The sequence below is a fragment of the Solanum verrucosum genome, unplaced genomic scaffold (assembly GCF_900185275.1).
Source record: "Solanum verrucosum unplaced genomic scaffold, falcon-dt-bn FXZP01000009.1, whole genome shotgun sequence".
NCBI classification, from domain to species: Eukaryota; Viridiplantae; Streptophyta; class Magnoliopsida; order Solanales; family Solanaceae; genus Solanum; species Solanum verrucosum.
In genome coordinates, this window is record NW_026020231.1 from 3,304,656 (window position 1) to 3,321,225 (window position 16,570).

Below are 16,570 nucleotides of genomic sequence, written 5' to 3' on the forward strand. Positions count from 1 at the left end.
CTACATTATATTACAATCTTATAATAATAACCATACACTGGCTGTTTTTTTCCATTCTTGTCTCAATCATCTTAAGTCGTCGTTTCACTTTATTAGTGGGAAAGCACCTTATAATAAACAACAACATAACATCTATAGAGACATATTTCTTGTCAAGATTTTATCTTTTCTAAAAGTTATAGATTTATGTGTTACTTCAAAAAACTCTACCTTTAAAGCCTCAACTTTTGTCATTACTATTTCTTTAATACTCCTAATTCACTTAAAATTAATCCAATTAAGTTTTGAATTAAAATTGTGAATTTCTGATAGACATTATATATACATCTAAAATTTAACATTCTTTTTGGAAATTTATCAATAACGTTTCTGATCATATGTCAATTTTCAATAGACTCCATTGAAAATTAGCAATTTCTTATAAGTATTTCCTTAGAGGAAGTATTGTCTGGACGCAAGCGAGAAAAACATTATTAATTAAATCATCTAAATGATAATTGGTTATAGTGAATGAGATTATTAAACTTAAACAATGAGGTGATAATGTGTGTTAATACATTAAATGTTATTTTAGTTGTGATCTAAGTATTCAAAAATTCAGATTTTGTGAATATGCATGTAAATTAACACTAAGTATTTTTGCGTGAAAAACTCATTGCTTAATAGGTCTTTACCACATAAAACAAGACCTATTATAATCAACTAAGAAAGTACTTAAGACCTTATTTTGAAACTACAAAAACCTAACTATTAGTACAACTCAAGAATAGTATAGATATATATATCTTGATAGAAAGTTCTTTTGATGCTATAGTAGTTGCTCACATTAATATATATTGATATGTAAAAGTTCTTTCACTCTTTTTTTTAATGACCATGGTGTTCTGACTAGCTTTCGCACGCCTCGATTAAGTTCATGAGTTACTTGTCACCTCCCACCAACAACATGTATCAGATAACTCTATTCATCAAGACTCAAAAAGATGAAAAGAAACACTTTATACTTTGTATCTCCGCTAAGAATTAAAAAATGAAATCCTATTAAATAATCAAACTAGCTCTCCCCAGAATCCAGATGGCAAGTAGGCCATATTTTCCTACAAACCAAAATAAACAAAACCTGCACTCAGAGCACTATACTCCAACACACCACAATCACTTTTTTTCCCATTGATACTGCAAATTCTTCTTTGTTTTAGTCAAAAGCAAATTCTGGCCTTCTGGGTCCCTTACCCCACCCCCCCAACTCCCCACTGTTTCAGTATTTAACTAGGGAAAAAGACTTTCACTAATTCCCTTCTGCTTTTTTAATCATTATCATCCCTCAAACTTCAACTCTAACTTACATCATTAAAATAGTACTATTAGTATAACAAACAAAAATTCAAAACTGTTTATTTCTACCACTATTCCATCAAGAACCATTTAAGACATTGTACTAATCCTCAAATGATTATCCAACTGTAAAGCAAAATCCTTCAATTCCTCCCCCTTTAAAGAACTTAACAAAAACCTCTAGAAAACCTCAAAGTTCTCAACTTTCTCTGCCCCAACTCCCAAGTGAGTTAAGAATCTTAAGTTTGAGATACAATGACTTCAAGACAGCCAATTCCTTCAAATCCAAAACCCATGTCAGGCATAATTTTCCTCATCATTACAATCTTAGCTTCACTTATAATCTTGTTTGCCATTCTTTATTTTCTTTACTATCTTTGGTATTCATTGGTGCATCGTTCTCGTACTAATCCTTATGATTCCAGTACACCCCTTGTTAAGCTTCATAGGTTTAGTTACAAAGAGTTGAAGTCAGCAACTGAAGGTTTTAGTGATTCCACTTCTATTGGAAAAGGGGGATCTGGAACTGTATACAAAGGGATTCTTAAAGATGGGAAATTGGTTGCTGTTAAGTTATTGGACTCTGGTTCATTTCAGAATGAAAGGGAGTTTCAGAATGAACTTCAGATTCTTGGTGGGATAAAATCTCCTCTTGTAGTTTCTCTTCTTGGTTATTGTGTTGAGAGAAATAAAAGACTTGTTGTGTATGAGTATATGCCTAATAGAAGTTTGCAAGAATCCCTTTTTTCTGAGTCAAGTTTGTGTATGAATTGGGGTAGAAGGTTTGATGTCATTCTTGATGTTGCTAGAGCATTGGCATTTTTGCATCTTGATTGTGACCCACCAGTGATTCATGGGGATGTTAAGCCTAGCAATGTGCTTCTTGATTCAGAGTACAAGGCTAAGCTTTCTGATTTTGGGTTGTCAAGATTGAAACTTGAGGAGGAATTTGGTGTTGATATGTTTAGTCAAGAATTGGGGAAGAGTCAAGAGTTGTGGAAAAGTCAAGACCTTTCTGGGAATTTAGGGGGGATGACTACAGGCACTGAGACTCCAACACCAATTGGGACACCTATGGAGAGTCAAGATGAGGTAGATTTTGCTATGGCTTTACAAGCTTCTTCTTCTTCCAAAGGCAGTAAAATTTTCCAAAATATTAGACCTTTTGGCTTTAATTCTGTTACTCAAAATTTGAGTTTTTTTAATGAGAATAATGCCACAACTAGGACTGCCAAGGGAAAGGAAGTGTCAATTGTTGAAAATGGTGTAGCAAGTTATGATGAGGAGCTTAGTAGTGTTGATCATAGGAAAGAGTTGGATTTGGGTGGTGGAGATGATAAAGCAAGAAATATCAAACAATGGGGTAAAGATTGGTGGTGGAAACAGGATGGTAGTGGTGAATTATGTAGCAAAGATTATGTAAAGGAGTGGATTGGAAGCCAGATTTGCCCATCAACTAATCCTGAGTGGGACTTAGAAAAGAAATGCTCACCCCAGAAAACCAGTTTAGATATTTCAGCACCACTGAGTAAACCTGAGGAAGTGCAAGAAACCACATTACAAGAACAAGTGCCAGAAACTCTCAAGAAAGAGTCCGATAAGGAGATAACGTGTAATAAGAAGCCTAGGAAAATGAAAGAGTGGTGGAAAGAGGAGCATCTTGATGAACTAAGCAAGAAGAGTAAGAAGGCCAAGAGACTAGAAAGTTTCTGTAAGAAGCGGTTCAAGATTCCACATTTTGATATTGGTAAACGCTTTCGATTCAAGAGAAAGAGGAAATTCGGAATGCAGGATGAGAATGGAGATGATCCAGACGCAGAATTCAGTTTTAGGAAAGGTTGGAAGAGAAAGCATACGCGATCAATGGGTAGTGATATGTGGAGCGGTGATCTATACAGTCGAGAGTTAAGCAGCACGACGAGCATGAGAGGTACATTGTGCTATGTTGCACCAGAATATGGAGGGTGTGGTTACTTAATGGAAAAGGCTGATATATACAGCTTTGGAGTTCTTGTCCTTGTGATAGTCTCTGGTAGGAGGCCATTACATGTCCTTAATTCGCCAATGAAACTCGAGAAAGCAAATCTGGTAAGCTGGTGTAAACAGCTAGCTCATGCTGGAAATGTGTTAGAACTTGTTGATGAAAGACTAAAAGATGACTACAACAAAGAACAAGCAAGTCTCTGCATTAACTTGGCACTTGCTTGCTTACAAAAAATGCCTGAATTACGGCCTGACATTAGTGACATTGTTAAGATTTTGAAAGGTGAGATGGAGTTACCATCCCTCCCTTTCGAATTCTCTCCCTCCCCACCTTCGAGAACGTTCAGCAGATCAAAGCGACGCCATAAGAGTTACGCAGAATAGGTTCCTTGTCGAAATTACTTGTCCATGTTAAGAAATTTTCTCCAAATGTATGTTGAGAATCAGTTGTTTTTTAATGTAAATATGATGAATGTTTATTAAATTATCTTTGCTTGATGATTAATAACTACAGTCAACACTGTTCTAACATAACATAACTGCTAAAATTTCAAATTCCTTTTAGTAGAAAACATCTCATTTTGTAAATGGAGGGAAAACAGAAGACATTATTATTAGCTTCTACTTTGACTTATAATTTAAATAAATATCACTTTTTCATGATGACAGTTTGGTCCACACTTCATAAAAATCTCACCTATTTAAGGCATTTCTTCTATTACTTCCTGTTTGGTGTACAATTTTGTTTTGCCTGGACCAGACAGGACCACCATACATGTCTTCCTTCCGGGTGAAAAGGATAGAATGTACACAGATTTTATCTTTACCTTTACGTGAAGTCATAGAGAGGTTGTTTTTGATACTCAAGAATAGCAAGATGCACGGAACAAATAAAAATGTGTGAGGAGTGTGAATGGAGGAAAGACTATAGATTCTTTAAATCGAAAGAAATAAAATTTATACATAATCATGTATTATTAATTGTAGAAACTATTATTTATTAGTTAAATAAATTTATTAGACTTTGTATAGGGTGATGTGAGCAATATTCGCTAGATATATTTTTTTATTATTGACAGTGAAATTTTAATGTTGACTATTACATGTGTTATCCTTGGAAAAAGAATGTCCAATGACATCTTAAGTATATCGTGTATTAGCTTAAATTAAACCGTGATTAGGACATTTTAAGAAAATCTAATTAATTAGTTAGTTAAAATCTTTTTAGCAGATCTGTTTTGGTGATATTGGTATGCACATTGCAGTTTAATTGTTTAGTCCTAAATTGAATGTGGAATAGTTTGGTAGAAGCAAGAGTTGATAGATGGACTTTGTCTTGGTAAAAGGATTTCTTGAGATTCTATTAGCATTTTTAATTCTTTTATCTCCAACATGATAATTTGCTTAATTATATTACTTAATCATTTCTTGATATTCCTTTAGTCTAGTTAATCTCATAATATAGGATACCAATGCCGTGTGGATTTTCAAGAAAGCCACCCAAGAAAGTTATTTCAAGCTAAAATTAGTGGTGGGTCAGAATGACAGGATCTTTATTAAAGAATTCAAAATATGAAAAAGTACATACACGAAGAGTTGAAAAAAATTCAATATCTACTATATATACATTAAAAAATAAGTTTAATCAGTTATAAAAAAATATAATTTTTCATCGAAAGTGATTCAGATAAATTCGTAAACCCTTACAAACTCCGCCCTTGGCTGAAACACTCTACTAGTGGATACGGGTCATTTTCTCTTAAATTTCAATAGAAAAAAAAACAAGTATGGGGCTTGAGACTCGTTCAACGTAGGGTAGCTATCACATTAATGGTTTATATTCGAAGGTAGGTCTGGGATAGTTTGCAAATGGATTAGAAGTATCCACAGTTTAAATGTGTGATTGAAAATTTGATGTTGGTAACTAATTTAATATTACATAAAATTTGAAACGTATAAAAAAATTGTAATTTAAGATAGTCAAAGTAATCTCATAATTTTTAATACTCCCTCCGTTTCAAAAAGAATGACCTAGTTTGACTAGAAACGGAGTTTAAGAAAAGAAAGAAAACTTTTTAATCTTATGATTCTAAATTAAAGTAATGTCAAATGTACCAAAATGTCATTTAATCTTGTGTCATTAAACATATCACGTAGAAAGTTAAAGTTAAAGTGTTGCCAAAGAAGGAAAATGTCATTCTTTTTTTAAACGGACCAAAAAGAAAATTGGGTCATTTTTTTGGAGTATAAGTTTTTGTTTAAATTTTTACAATCAAGAACACTTGTTCTTAATTTAAACGGAAGGCAAAATTGTCCATTTCAAATAGCTATTTTTCCTTTATTTTCAAGCAACCATTAGTAAAAAGGGATATTTTTTAGCTAGATTGATACTTTCTAGCTAATTGACTAAAAAAAAAAAAACTAATTGACTAATACTAATGAACATTTTTGAGTCAAAAGATGGTAAAAAAATGACCATATTTAGAATAGTTAAAGTATATTTTGACCTTTTTGTGCAAAAAGAATGTACATTGCTCTTCACATAGCTAAAACTGAAAGAGTAGGCTGTATCTGGTCTCAAAGGAATAGGATTTTAGGCCCATTCATATGGGCCTTGACTAGAATCGCCAGCATCAGCTAGTATGATTGTTATTGAAACCTCAAAGTTCATTAACTATAGTCTGAATTTTTATCTTTTATCACCTTGTAATCTTCTTCCTCATTTATTCTATCCCAAATTTGGATTTGATACTTCACCTTCTTATTTATTGTTCCCCAATTAGGGTTGATTCTATACCATGTAATTTCCTCCCTTATTTTTCCAATAACTACAACTTTAAAAATAGGTAGAAATCATAAATGGTTAGCTAAAAAGGAGACATTGGACAATTTTCTTGGTACTACAATTTAATAGAGAAACTTACAAAGAAAAGGTTTAATTATAGAGCAACTTTCACATATATCAAACACAAAAAACATATTTGTATGATATAACTATAGTTTGCATAATTGCACTCTATAGCAAACATAAATATGTATATTTCGCTATACATATACAAAAGAAAGCAGTTGTATATAATGTGTTTCTATTTCGGTAAACATATACAAAAGATCAATTGTATAATCTGTGTTTGTATAAAGCGAGAAAGAGAGAAAGGCAAAAGAGAACTAGGCAGGAAAATATTTGTATTGTATAATTATAAGTGTATAGGACAAAGATATATGTATTTACATGTGTATATACAATTTTCTCTCGCTTTATACAAACAGAAACGCATAAATACATTTCTGTTTGTATAAGCGAGAGAGGCAAGAGAGAGACTAGCGAGCGAGATCTATGAGAGGGGAGAGAGGGAAACGAAAATATGTATATATTCAATTTTTTCTCGCTTTATACAAACACAAACACATTTTAGACATTTGTGTTTGTATAAAAAGCGAGAGAGGCGAGGGAGAGAACGAGAGTGGTGAGTGAGATTCACCAGGAGAGAGGCGAAATAGCAACAGTTTGTTATGAGATATAATTAAATCAAACTATGTTTATAACATTTAATTTGAATTAATAGTTTGTTATTATATACCATTTTTCTTTAATTATACTATGTGAGATCTGAACGAAATCTTTATTATATCTATCATGCACTCTCTTTGTTTCTGTCTTTCAAAGAAACAATTTTTAAGAGAAAATTAACAAGAACAAAACTCCCTTTAAATTGAAGAACAACAGGTGAATGAATAATTGACATAATTAAAAATAAAAAAATCAAAATGGCAGATACACACTTGATACTTTATGGTTGTGGTAGTTTCAGAATTCAATGGAGCTAACAATCTCAAACAAAAAGGCTCAAAACTTGCTAGATCCAAACTGAACCGCATAATATCAATCCAAAAAAAGCGAAGCTCGTAGCCAGTAGTGACACAAAACCACGCGCCGCCGCCGCCGCCGGGGCAGAAGACTTTTTAGAGGAATGCTCAGCGGGTACGGCTGACATCGGAGGAGACGCAAGAGGATGAACGACCACCGAAACTTTCATGCCGTTAAGGCAACCGCCGGTTCCACAAATGAAGTAATACCTCTGGGTATCGTTCAGCATAATGAAGTCTTTTCCGCTGGTCCAATTCCCTAATGCACCTTCTATTGTACAGTTATCATATCCAGTCTGATTCACTAAAAACACATTGTACTGCGACTTCTGGTACCTAAACGCTGCGATGTTATATATAGCGTTAGAAAAATTAGAGAAATACTATTAACAAAGAGCGAAATATGTACAGTACTTGTAAACTGCTTGCAATGTGATACGTACAGATGTAGTCACCAGCATAGAAGGTTTGGCTGTTGGCCCAAAGGGTATAGTTGATGCCTGGGTTCCATCCTTTGTTAGCTCCGACGATGTGGTCGGTAGCGTTGACGGTAGTGGCGACGGCGGCGAGGAGAAGGAAGAAGAGAACAGAGAGATCCATGTTGAGAGAGATGTTGATAGGCTCTGAGCTGGACGTGATTGGTTGAAGAAGCAGAGACAGCTGAGGAAGTCCCTACTTTATGACTGTACTTGGCCCAACCCCACTATTTTTTATGGATCCAAAGCAAATAGATGACCGTTATCTATGCATTCCCTATTCCCGCAAATGGGGTTTGGTGAGGATAGTGCGTAGAGAGAATGTTTTCAATAGATCTTTGGCTCGAGGAAGTAACATGAGAGAAGAAATCAAGACAAAATACTAAAGTATATCAAAAAAGGAACTCTCTGTTATTTTTATGGGAATAAAATAATAATTGTTCAACTTGTTCTATAAAATTATGATTGTATATTCTAGTATATATTTGATTTTCTTTCCAAAAGTGGTACTATAAAAAATATTTTGTTAAAGACTCTGGAGACCACCAAAACATTTGGAATCATGTAGAATATAGTAAAAATATAATGGCATTTGAATAATGCAAGCTGGAGAGAGGGACATTATCACATTTAGTGAGAATGATGGGACAAAATCACTTTTAATCACGTTGCAGGGATAGATAATAATATACCTACTTTCAGCAAGCTCAGTTATTCACCCCATCTTTATCTACACCAATATGACCTCCTATCACAGATTATACAAAGACCCACTAACCAAAGACGTGGTCCCAGTGCTGGCATCAGTTACTGAAACGAGATCAAGGTTTATGAGGGGCATGGATGTCATCTCGGATGTTGATGACCCATGAAGGGCAACCCAATGCCAAGATTGACAATGTAATAGATTTTGGCAATGGAAAGATGGTCTTGGAACACTTCTGATTTGGCAGATCACATGTAACTAGTACTGCATGTCCTCCATAACACATCCCTACTAGGACACTCAGGGCAGCTATATGAACCATCTAGAGATTAGTTTGGCGAATTGGGCTTGTAATCAGGTCTCTTTAGAAGCAACCAAGATCATTGCCAAGCATGACAAATCTTTGTATCCAGCATCTGTTACAGGTTTATGTGTAACACCTGAAGGTATCCTTCAGGCTCGGATGAGCTACAATCCTTTAACCGTCATTTTATTACCTTGTATGTTTTTCATTTCTGATCACCTTGTGTGTCCCATGTTTCACCAGTTTCCCCTTTTTAGTATGTTCGGGATTTGACACACCTCCTTGTCCTCTTGGGCCAGTTGGCTGTAAGAATTTTCGGAGACCTGGGTCATCAATTCCATTGGATTTCATCTCTGCATATAACTCTCTAGCCTTGGAATATAACCTGCACTCAAGAAGTCCTCCCACCAAAAGAGAATAATGTGCAGACTCGGGAACTACCTCATACTGCTTCATCTCCAGCCATATCGTCAATGCAGTTTCAGGCTGCTTCAACTTCATAAACCTATCAAGAATTAACAGAAAGGTCTCCCCGTTTGGACCAACTCCAGCTTTTCTCATAGTGTTAAGAACTTCAACAGTTCCTTCTAGACTAGCACTTGCAAGAAATGCATGGTACGTTTCAATAGTTGGACTAATATTGTCTTCCTCCATCAGAGCTAATATACTTCTCGCCTCATCCAACTTAGATGATTCACATAGAGGACATATCATCAAGTTGTATGTACTAGAATCAGGACGCAGGCCCATATGTTTCACTTTGTCAATAATCTTAAGAGCTTCCTTCACACAATTCTCACAAGTCAGTACATATACCAAAGAATTATACACCTCCAGACCTGGAACCCAACCCCGTTTCTGCATTTCATCATAAAGTCTTAGTGAATCAAACAAATTTCTAACCTTGGAGAAGCAGGAAATCATGTGGGAATATGAAGTACCATTTGGTTCAATACAACACTTGGACATTTCTCGCCATACTCTTTTGGCTTCAAATATATCAACCACTATATTACACCATCCATTGAGAATAATATTAAAGCCATCAATTTCCAAGGGGAATAGCTTCTTATTGATAAGCATGAATTCTTCAGCCTCTTCAATAAAACCATGCTTACAGAGAATATTCAAGAGCGTCAATAATGTTCTCTGATCAGGAGACATACTAAATTTCTCCAAAATCTGGAATGTCTGTATAGCTTTACCAGCATTATTGGCAGCAGCATATCTGTTGGAATATCACAAATTACAATGTCAAACAACATCTCAAGCAATTTATCATCTTAGTCAAACTATACCAGAGCATTCACTATGCAAACTGAAACTATGAAACAACTTATAGAGTAATATTTTTCGGTGAGACTACTGATATCTACCAAATGATGATTATTCAATGGCATGGCTAATAATGGCTTCTCAGCAATTATGTACATCAACACTCAAAAAATTATAGAAAATCATGTTACAAAGGTTACTCTGCAATAAAATTAATTAGTTCAAATTTCAATCAGTAGTATGCGTTAGTTTTTTTTTTTACCTATCAATCATGATGAGGACAGCTTCTTGAATATCTGTTGACATCTGAAGAAGATCTCGGATCAAAGACCAAGCAGTACTGAATTTACTATGGTTGCCCAGAATCCATATCATCAAACACCATGTATTTTCGCCAATGCATTTGCATTTCTCACCCCATTTGAATAGCAAATAAGCTAACTTCCACTGATCTCTCAACTCCCAAATCACCAAAAATACCAATTCTTGGTTCGGTTCAACCCCACATTCATCAAGAAACGAAATGGCTTCATCTCCAGAACCAAAATCACTGGCCTTTTGTACAATCCCAACAAATTCGTTAACACCAACATGATACTTTTCACGCAATGTATCCACACACTTATCGAAGTTGATGATTTCGTAGCTAGTGGAATTGCCGGAGCTAAAGAAACGGAGCTTGGGTGGTATAGTAGAACAGTGCCTGACAGATGGTTGACGAAATGCCCCAAAGAAATGACACCTTATTTCCGGCTGGGCGGAAAACAATGAAGGATGCTGATAGCCGATTATATGCTTAAAAGCGATGGGACGAGCACTGTAGAGCCTTCGTGCAAGAGAGAGCAACCGCATTATTTTTATCAGTTTACAGGGGAGAAAGAAATCTCCATGTTCCTTCTGCGAAGTAGTGGCGCAAACAAGCCTCCGTCAGCTCAAGTCTACATAAACCACTGAACTTTACAAATTGGATGCCATTGTTGTCAGCCCAAAACCAATTTGATTAGGCCCATGGATTACTGTTTGACTTTTTGAATGACCTTTTCAGGTTTTGCAAGGGGAAAAAGGAAAAATGTTGAGAAGAAAAATAGGAGAAAAAAAAAATGTAGATAAAAGCCTTGGCATGTGATTTAAAAGGTAAAACACTTTAATGCAGTTTAGTATTTGTTGTTGTTTTTAGACTATAATAATAATGTAGAGATCAACTTGTATTCACTTCAATTATTTTATCGACTATATTCTATTAGCTTAGGTATATTATATAACTTTACATATTCATATCATTTAATTAACCACTAGGTCATATCCTAAAAAAAAATTATTCTCACTCAACTGAGTAATTAAGATTTTCGGAAAAAAAATCATATACCCAATTAGTGTTGCACAAAACTTGTCAATATACTGAGTAATTTCCCTAATAATCACTCATGTTTGGGAAATTATCTAATAATATCATTTTTGTTTGTTTTACGACTATAGAATCACCCAACTTTTCATATTTTCCTCAAAGTATACTTGACACAAAAAAATATCTTTCTCTCTCCTAATGAATGCCATGACATATTATTCCCTTTTTACTAATAATTAAAAAAAACTTTTTAAATTAACCAGATGATAGACTCGGTAAAAATAATAATTACATAACGCAAAGTGAACATTTTAAAATAAACTCATATTTATTTTTGGTTATTATGAAGTTCTTATAGAATGTGCAAGGTGAACATTAAAAACAAGTAAAAGTGAATTAAAAAAAAGTGATGTTAGAAGATAATTTTCACGTACTCATAAAAAATCAAAAGTATTATATCAACTAACTATTTTTATGTATTTTTTTCTAGCAACTATTCCCTCTGTCCATTTTTGTTTATTCATACATTATAAATAATTATTCATTTGTTACTTATTTATTTTAGAAAATCAAGTGATAATTTATTACCTAATTCCCAATTCATTGTTATTATTAATTATAGTCATTTTCCAATGCATTTTTTAAATATAAAATTTATTATTTTCAAAGATTCATATAGTAAAATTATCTTTATTATTCCTTAAGAGATATGTCAAATTAATAATAAACAAATAAAGATGTAAAGATGGACGGAAGGACTAGAAACTAAATTTTCCAATATAAAAAAAAATTAAAAAAGATTATTAAAAAAAGAATAATATTATATGACATTCATTAAAAGTGTGCACTTTGCATATTCTTTAAGAAATTAACGAATGAATGAATTGAGAAATGATTTTAGAAAAATAATTAATGTTAAATGTAATAATAGAATAAAAAATATTGACAAGAGGGAGTTGCTCGGATGGAAAGCAACCCCTCACTTCCAACCCGAAGGTTGCGAAGTCAAGTCACCAAGGGAACAAAAGGGATGGGAACTCCTAGGGAGGGTAAAAAAAAATGTCTATCTCTTAATGTGCTAAAGTAAAAAACTAAAAATAATAAATAATCAAGAATTATTTTTCTATTTCTTTTACTGAATATAACATATGAGTTATATTAAAAAATTAATTTTTAAAATTAAAAAATGAATAATGTGACATGGCATCTCATAGGAGAGAGAATAATATTTTTTCTTGTCAAGTATATTTTAAGGAAAATATATAAAATTTGGTGATATTAACAAATGTAAGTGATATTATTAGATAATTTCTTAAACATAAATAAATGACTATATAGGAAAATTACACCAATATACTACTCCACTGGACAATAATAATAAAGGGAACGAAAAATAAAATGAAGCGTTGTTTGCACCACGAGCAAGTCAACACGTGCCGTGAGTAAAGGGGGTGCACGACAAGCCCACCGAGCTGCTCAGACTCAAAATGAATAGCCTCTTTCTTTATTTTTGTTGGAAAATACTGGTAATACAAAATCGATAGGGTTTAAGGGTTTTAGGTAGAAAGGGAAACAAATGGAGAAGAATATGGCAAGTGAAGCGAAGAAGATGAATGGAGCAGGAGGAGGGTTTAGGGCCAAATTGGAGCATGTATTATATAGCGGTGAGAAGAAGCACGTCTTTGGTGGCATCGCCGTTATTGGAGTCCTCTTCGGTGTTCCCTGGTACTTCATGACCCGAGGTTCGTCATTCTAATTACCCTTTTATTGCAATTAACTGTTATTGAATTCAATTACTCTCTCGATCTCAAACTGATTGGACTAAATGTATGAATCCTTCATATCTAATGGTCCCGCTATTCAATTACAAGTTGTGTAATTTTTCTCCTTCCCAGATTGCTTCCATTTGTGTCTGAGTCCCTTTTATTTGTTACCCTGCTACTGATGTAAGAGATTGAACTTACCATGGTTGCTTCAGATCCATATTCTTTTATAACCTTGCTGTTCGGGCCAGCTTGCGCGTGCGTAGACTAATTCCACAATTACCTGCTACCTCCTACCAACTAATAGCACAAGTATTTCTGTGTGTCAAGGCTTGAATAGATGGAAATAAATCGGCTAGTAGGGTTTTGAACCTGAGGCATAATTGGTTCTCTGCCTACTTCATTGACCACCAGACCACACCCTTAGTTCCCCAGAATCCATATAATCAAAGATCACGTATTTTCATGGAGGAATTGGCATTTTTCACCTCATTCGAATAGAAAATAAGCCTACTTACACTGGTCTCCCACCCCTCAAATCAGTCACCAAAAAGATCAAGTTTTTGGTCAAGAAATAATATGGATTCATATCAAACTAGTTGGGTTGATGTATATGAATCCTTAATATCCAATTGTTCCGTTCGGGCTACTTCTCTGTAGGAATTAAATTTTGTGCCATCAAAATTACTTCCCTTAAATCTGATTCCCTTTTATTCATAACCCTGCTACTGATCTAAGACTACTAAAACATGAAAAGCAAAGAAGAGAATTTCTCCCATAGCAAGCATCAAAAAAAGTTCAAATATTTACCCTAGTGTAGTTTAAAGATAGAGAGATTATCAGTAGTTAGGTAATCTTTGATTTAGTGACACTGTGAACCATTTTCTCCTCTGCTGTAGATTTTGCCTCATTGTGTATTACTTATTGTTTCTTATAATACTGGTCTCTTTGCTTTACAAACGAAATAAAATTGGTGATAATTACCACATATCTTGCTTGTTTGTTGCAATAAGGCAAACAATGATGGTATTGTTTGATGTTTCCACGAGCCAAAGCTGCATTAGAACAAGCAAAGAAGTGTTGGTTTTGAGCTATCAGCTGTTGCGTATTTTGCTGCTTCACTTCAAACAGATGTTACTTCAAGTGTGCTCCATAAGAAGATAAATCATAAGATTTTTCTCTCTTTTTAGTGGTGGGTTAGGGAGGAGTCTTTGGGGTTGTTCTTTGATTTCCTTATGGATAGAATCTGTCAATATGTCTATGTCAAGAGAAAGAAGTATGTGTAAATGCAAATTGTTAGAGTGGATTAGAGTTTCATATTAGTGGGGGAATGGATGGGTGGTCTGTTTATATGGATTTGAGCAATCCTCCATTCATGAACTAGCTTTGGGGGTTGAGTTAGGCTCAAGTACTATATCTTTACACTAATATAAAGGCAACACATAACTTTTTTTTATAATTGAGAAATCCCTAGAGCTAGTGGCGCACGGTTTGAAAATCGGCAGTTAATGCACCCACCCTCTATCTTCTCCAATTGATAAGGTTGGACTGTTATTCACTCTAAATAAGGCTGAAATGTAAGGGACCCACTCCATTTTACATAATCGAGTGAAACTGGCATAGTTGATATGTATATAGTAAGAGAATTCATGAGAAACGGATGTCATACGCCCATGCACATAAAATTTCACTCCTTTGTGGTTCTAAAAAACTTCATCTCTATGTCTCAAGTTCGAAACCCCTTGCCAGCGAAAGCAAGGGGTTTGCCTTCTGGGTCGAGCTCGTCGCACCAGGCTTGCCTAGTGCGGTTTACCTCTCCTATGTGGTTTGCGAGCTATTGCATAGGAGTGGAGATTTTACCCTGTGCGCACCCAAAGGGTAGTGGCTGCGGGTTTCCCTTGTCATCAAAAAAAAAAAAAACTTCATCTCATGAAAAAGATTGTTGGTATAGCTGCATGAACCTCATTCCAGCTAATAATTTTGTAGACTTTCGTAGTTGTAATGTTGTGCCTCACTTAGTGATTTTAAGATTCTGTAGGCGATAAGAGTGTGCTGATATCCGATTTTGTCCGCCGATGGCTTTTATTGTTATGGGATTTGTTTAGGTCAAATCTATTGAAACTTGAAAGCACCTAGCTTATAATTGTACATAAATTGATAACTAAATGACAAAAATTAAAAAAAATTGATAACTAAAAAGATATAAAGATATTGGATGTGTCATGTACAAGCTATATATGAATCCTAACAGTTGCTATAAGCGTAAAGCTGTCCAAAATGGTTATCCAATCACGTATGCCTATGACTATGTAAGGTCATTATTTTCTTCATCTATTTGTATGGAGTACATCTTAATTCGATTCCAAATGGTCAATTTAGCTTCTGGAACCAACTTTTATGCAATATTGTACATCTTATGGAGGTGTCCTTATCACTACTTGGAGTGGTATTGTGATTGTTTTTGCTGGATTCGAGTATTCAAATATAAAGAAATATTGAATTGGTGAACAATGCCTAACGTGTTGACTGTAAATACTAATAAGAGTTCTTTTGTTACTCAGTTGCTGTATGACCCTTTTCGAAGCTTTATTACCCTTTCCTCTTTCATCCTTTTGCTTTTCTTTGTAATACTTCTGTTGAGAAAGGAAGATCAACCACCTTACGAGCTATACACGATGTATTGTGTCCATTTGTTGTACTCCTCTTAACTTTTCTATCCGCATTATTGTCATAAAATACATTTGTGTTCCATCAACTCCACTTCATATGTGGAGATATCAGGAAGGGTGGAAAGCTAATGAATCTTTTTTTTTTCTTTCCTGTTTCTTTGGAAGGCTCCAAGCAACAATCTCACCAAGATTACCTGGAGAAAGCTGATAAGGCACGGAGTGCGAGGCTCTCTGCTGGTTCATCCTCAACTAAATAATGAAAAGAGTTACTTCAACCAGGTTTCCGATGCCAGTTCCTTCAGCCTTCGAGTTAGGTTCATGCTGTTCCCAAAGGACTTTACATAAATGCCTCTTTTTGGACAAACTTGTGTAATATGAACTATATATTGCATACAAAACCAATCACGAAAGGAAACATAGTTTTGTGTTTGTTATCTTCCAAGCATGTTGGGTTGAACATGGTGAAGTTCATTCAATTTTATCTTCATGCTCATAAATGTAGAACGTTTCCTTTCTTGTCACGTTCTATACTTCTGATTAAACACAGATAGAATCGTAGATTATTTAACTATATATGAGTGATGATATGAATTTTGCTTCATTTGGTCGTGACGTATACCCAGTGAAATCCATCTCCCTCTACCTCGTGGAGGTAAAGAAACTGTTTCCGAAAGATCCTCTCTCTCAAGTAATAAGTAAATACATGTTTTCTTGCGATAAATAATACAGATCAATAGTATGCTAAAATCAGGAATAATTCTTTTTACATAGGTAGGCAAGCATGCACAAATTACTGTTTTATGTAAAAGGAGTTAACATTAAAATTATTAAAGATAAAATTCCGATT

At 34.4% G+C, this 16,570-nt stretch overlaps 4 protein-coding genes across 4 annotated transcripts; 2 read left to right on the forward strand and 2 right to left on the reverse strand.

The window, feature by feature from the left end:
- The first annotated feature begins 1,561 nt into the window (after nt 1–1,561).
- On the forward strand, nt 1,562–3,702 carry LOC125832458 (putative receptor-like protein kinase At1g80870). Its single transcript, XM_049511609.1, has one exon. The coding sequence runs from the start codon at nt 1,591–1,593 to the stop codon at nt 3,700–3,702; it is 2,112 nt and encodes a 703-aa protein (XP_049367566.1). The 5' UTR covers nt 1,562–1,590.
- Nucleotides 3,703–7,079: 3,377 nt separating this feature from the next.
- LOC125832628 (lamin-like protein) lies at nt 7,080–8,319 on the reverse strand. Its single transcript, XM_049511825.1, has 2 exons — nt 7,629–8,319; nt 7,080–7,528 (listed from the first exon to the last, which is right to left on the reverse strand). Exons 1-2 carry the CDS (start codon nt 7,783–7,785, stop codon nt 7,176–7,178), a joined length of 510 nt encoding a protein of 169 aa, XP_049367782.1. The 5' UTR covers nt 7,786–8,319; the 3' UTR covers nt 7,080–7,175.
- A 439-nt stretch (nt 8,320–8,758) lies between these two features.
- Nucleotides 8,759–10,829, reverse strand: LOC125832629 (pentatricopeptide repeat-containing protein At1g80880, mitochondrial). Its single transcript, XM_049511826.1, has 2 exons — nt 10,209–10,829; nt 8,759–9,899 (listed from the first exon to the last, which is right to left on the reverse strand). The coding sequence occupies exons 1-2, from the start codon at nt 10,796–10,798 to the stop codon at nt 8,861–8,863; spliced, it is 1,629 nt and encodes a 542-aa protein (XP_049367783.1). The 5' UTR covers nt 10,799–10,829; the 3' UTR covers nt 8,759–8,860.
- Nucleotides 10,830–12,726: 1,897 nt separating this feature from the next.
- On the forward strand, nt 12,727–16,244 carry LOC125832052 (uncharacterized). The gene is made up of 2 exons (XM_049511182.1): nt 12,727–13,033; nt 15,889–16,244. The coding sequence occupies exons 1-2, from the start codon at nt 12,868–12,870 to the stop codon at nt 15,978–15,980; spliced, it is 258 nt and encodes an 85-aa protein (XP_049367139.1). The 5' UTR covers nt 12,727–12,867; the 3' UTR covers nt 15,981–16,244.
- Nucleotides 16,245–16,570: the final 326 nt, after the last annotated feature.

Coding starts and splice junctions, on each gene's coding strand:
- LOC125832458 (XM_049511609.1), top strand. CDS start 1,591: ATGACTTCAAGACAGCCAATTCCTTCAAATCCAAAACCCATGTCAGGC.
- LOC125832628 (XM_049511825.1), bottom strand. CDS start 7,785: ATGGATCTCTCTGTTCTCTTCTTCCTTCTCCTCGCCGCCGTCGCCACT. Junction 7,529..7,628: donor CTATGCTGGTGACTACATCT/GTACGTATCACA, acceptor ATAACATCGCAG/CGTTTAGGTACCAGAAGTCG.
- LOC125832629 (XM_049511826.1), bottom strand. CDS start 10,798: ATGCGGTTGCTCTCTCTTGCACGAAGGCTCTACAGTGCTCGTCCCATC. Junction 9,900..10,208: donor GTCCTCATCATGATTGATAG/GTAAAAAAAAAA, acceptor ATATTCCAACAG/ATATGCTGCTGCCAATAATG.
- LOC125832052 (XM_049511182.1), top strand. CDS start 12,868: ATGGAGAAGAATATGGCAAGTGAAGCGAAGAAGATGAATGGAGCAGGA. Junction 13,034..15,888: donor CTGGTACTTCATGACCCGAG/GTTCGTCATTCT, acceptor TTTCTTTGGAAG/GCTCCAAGCAACAATCTCAC.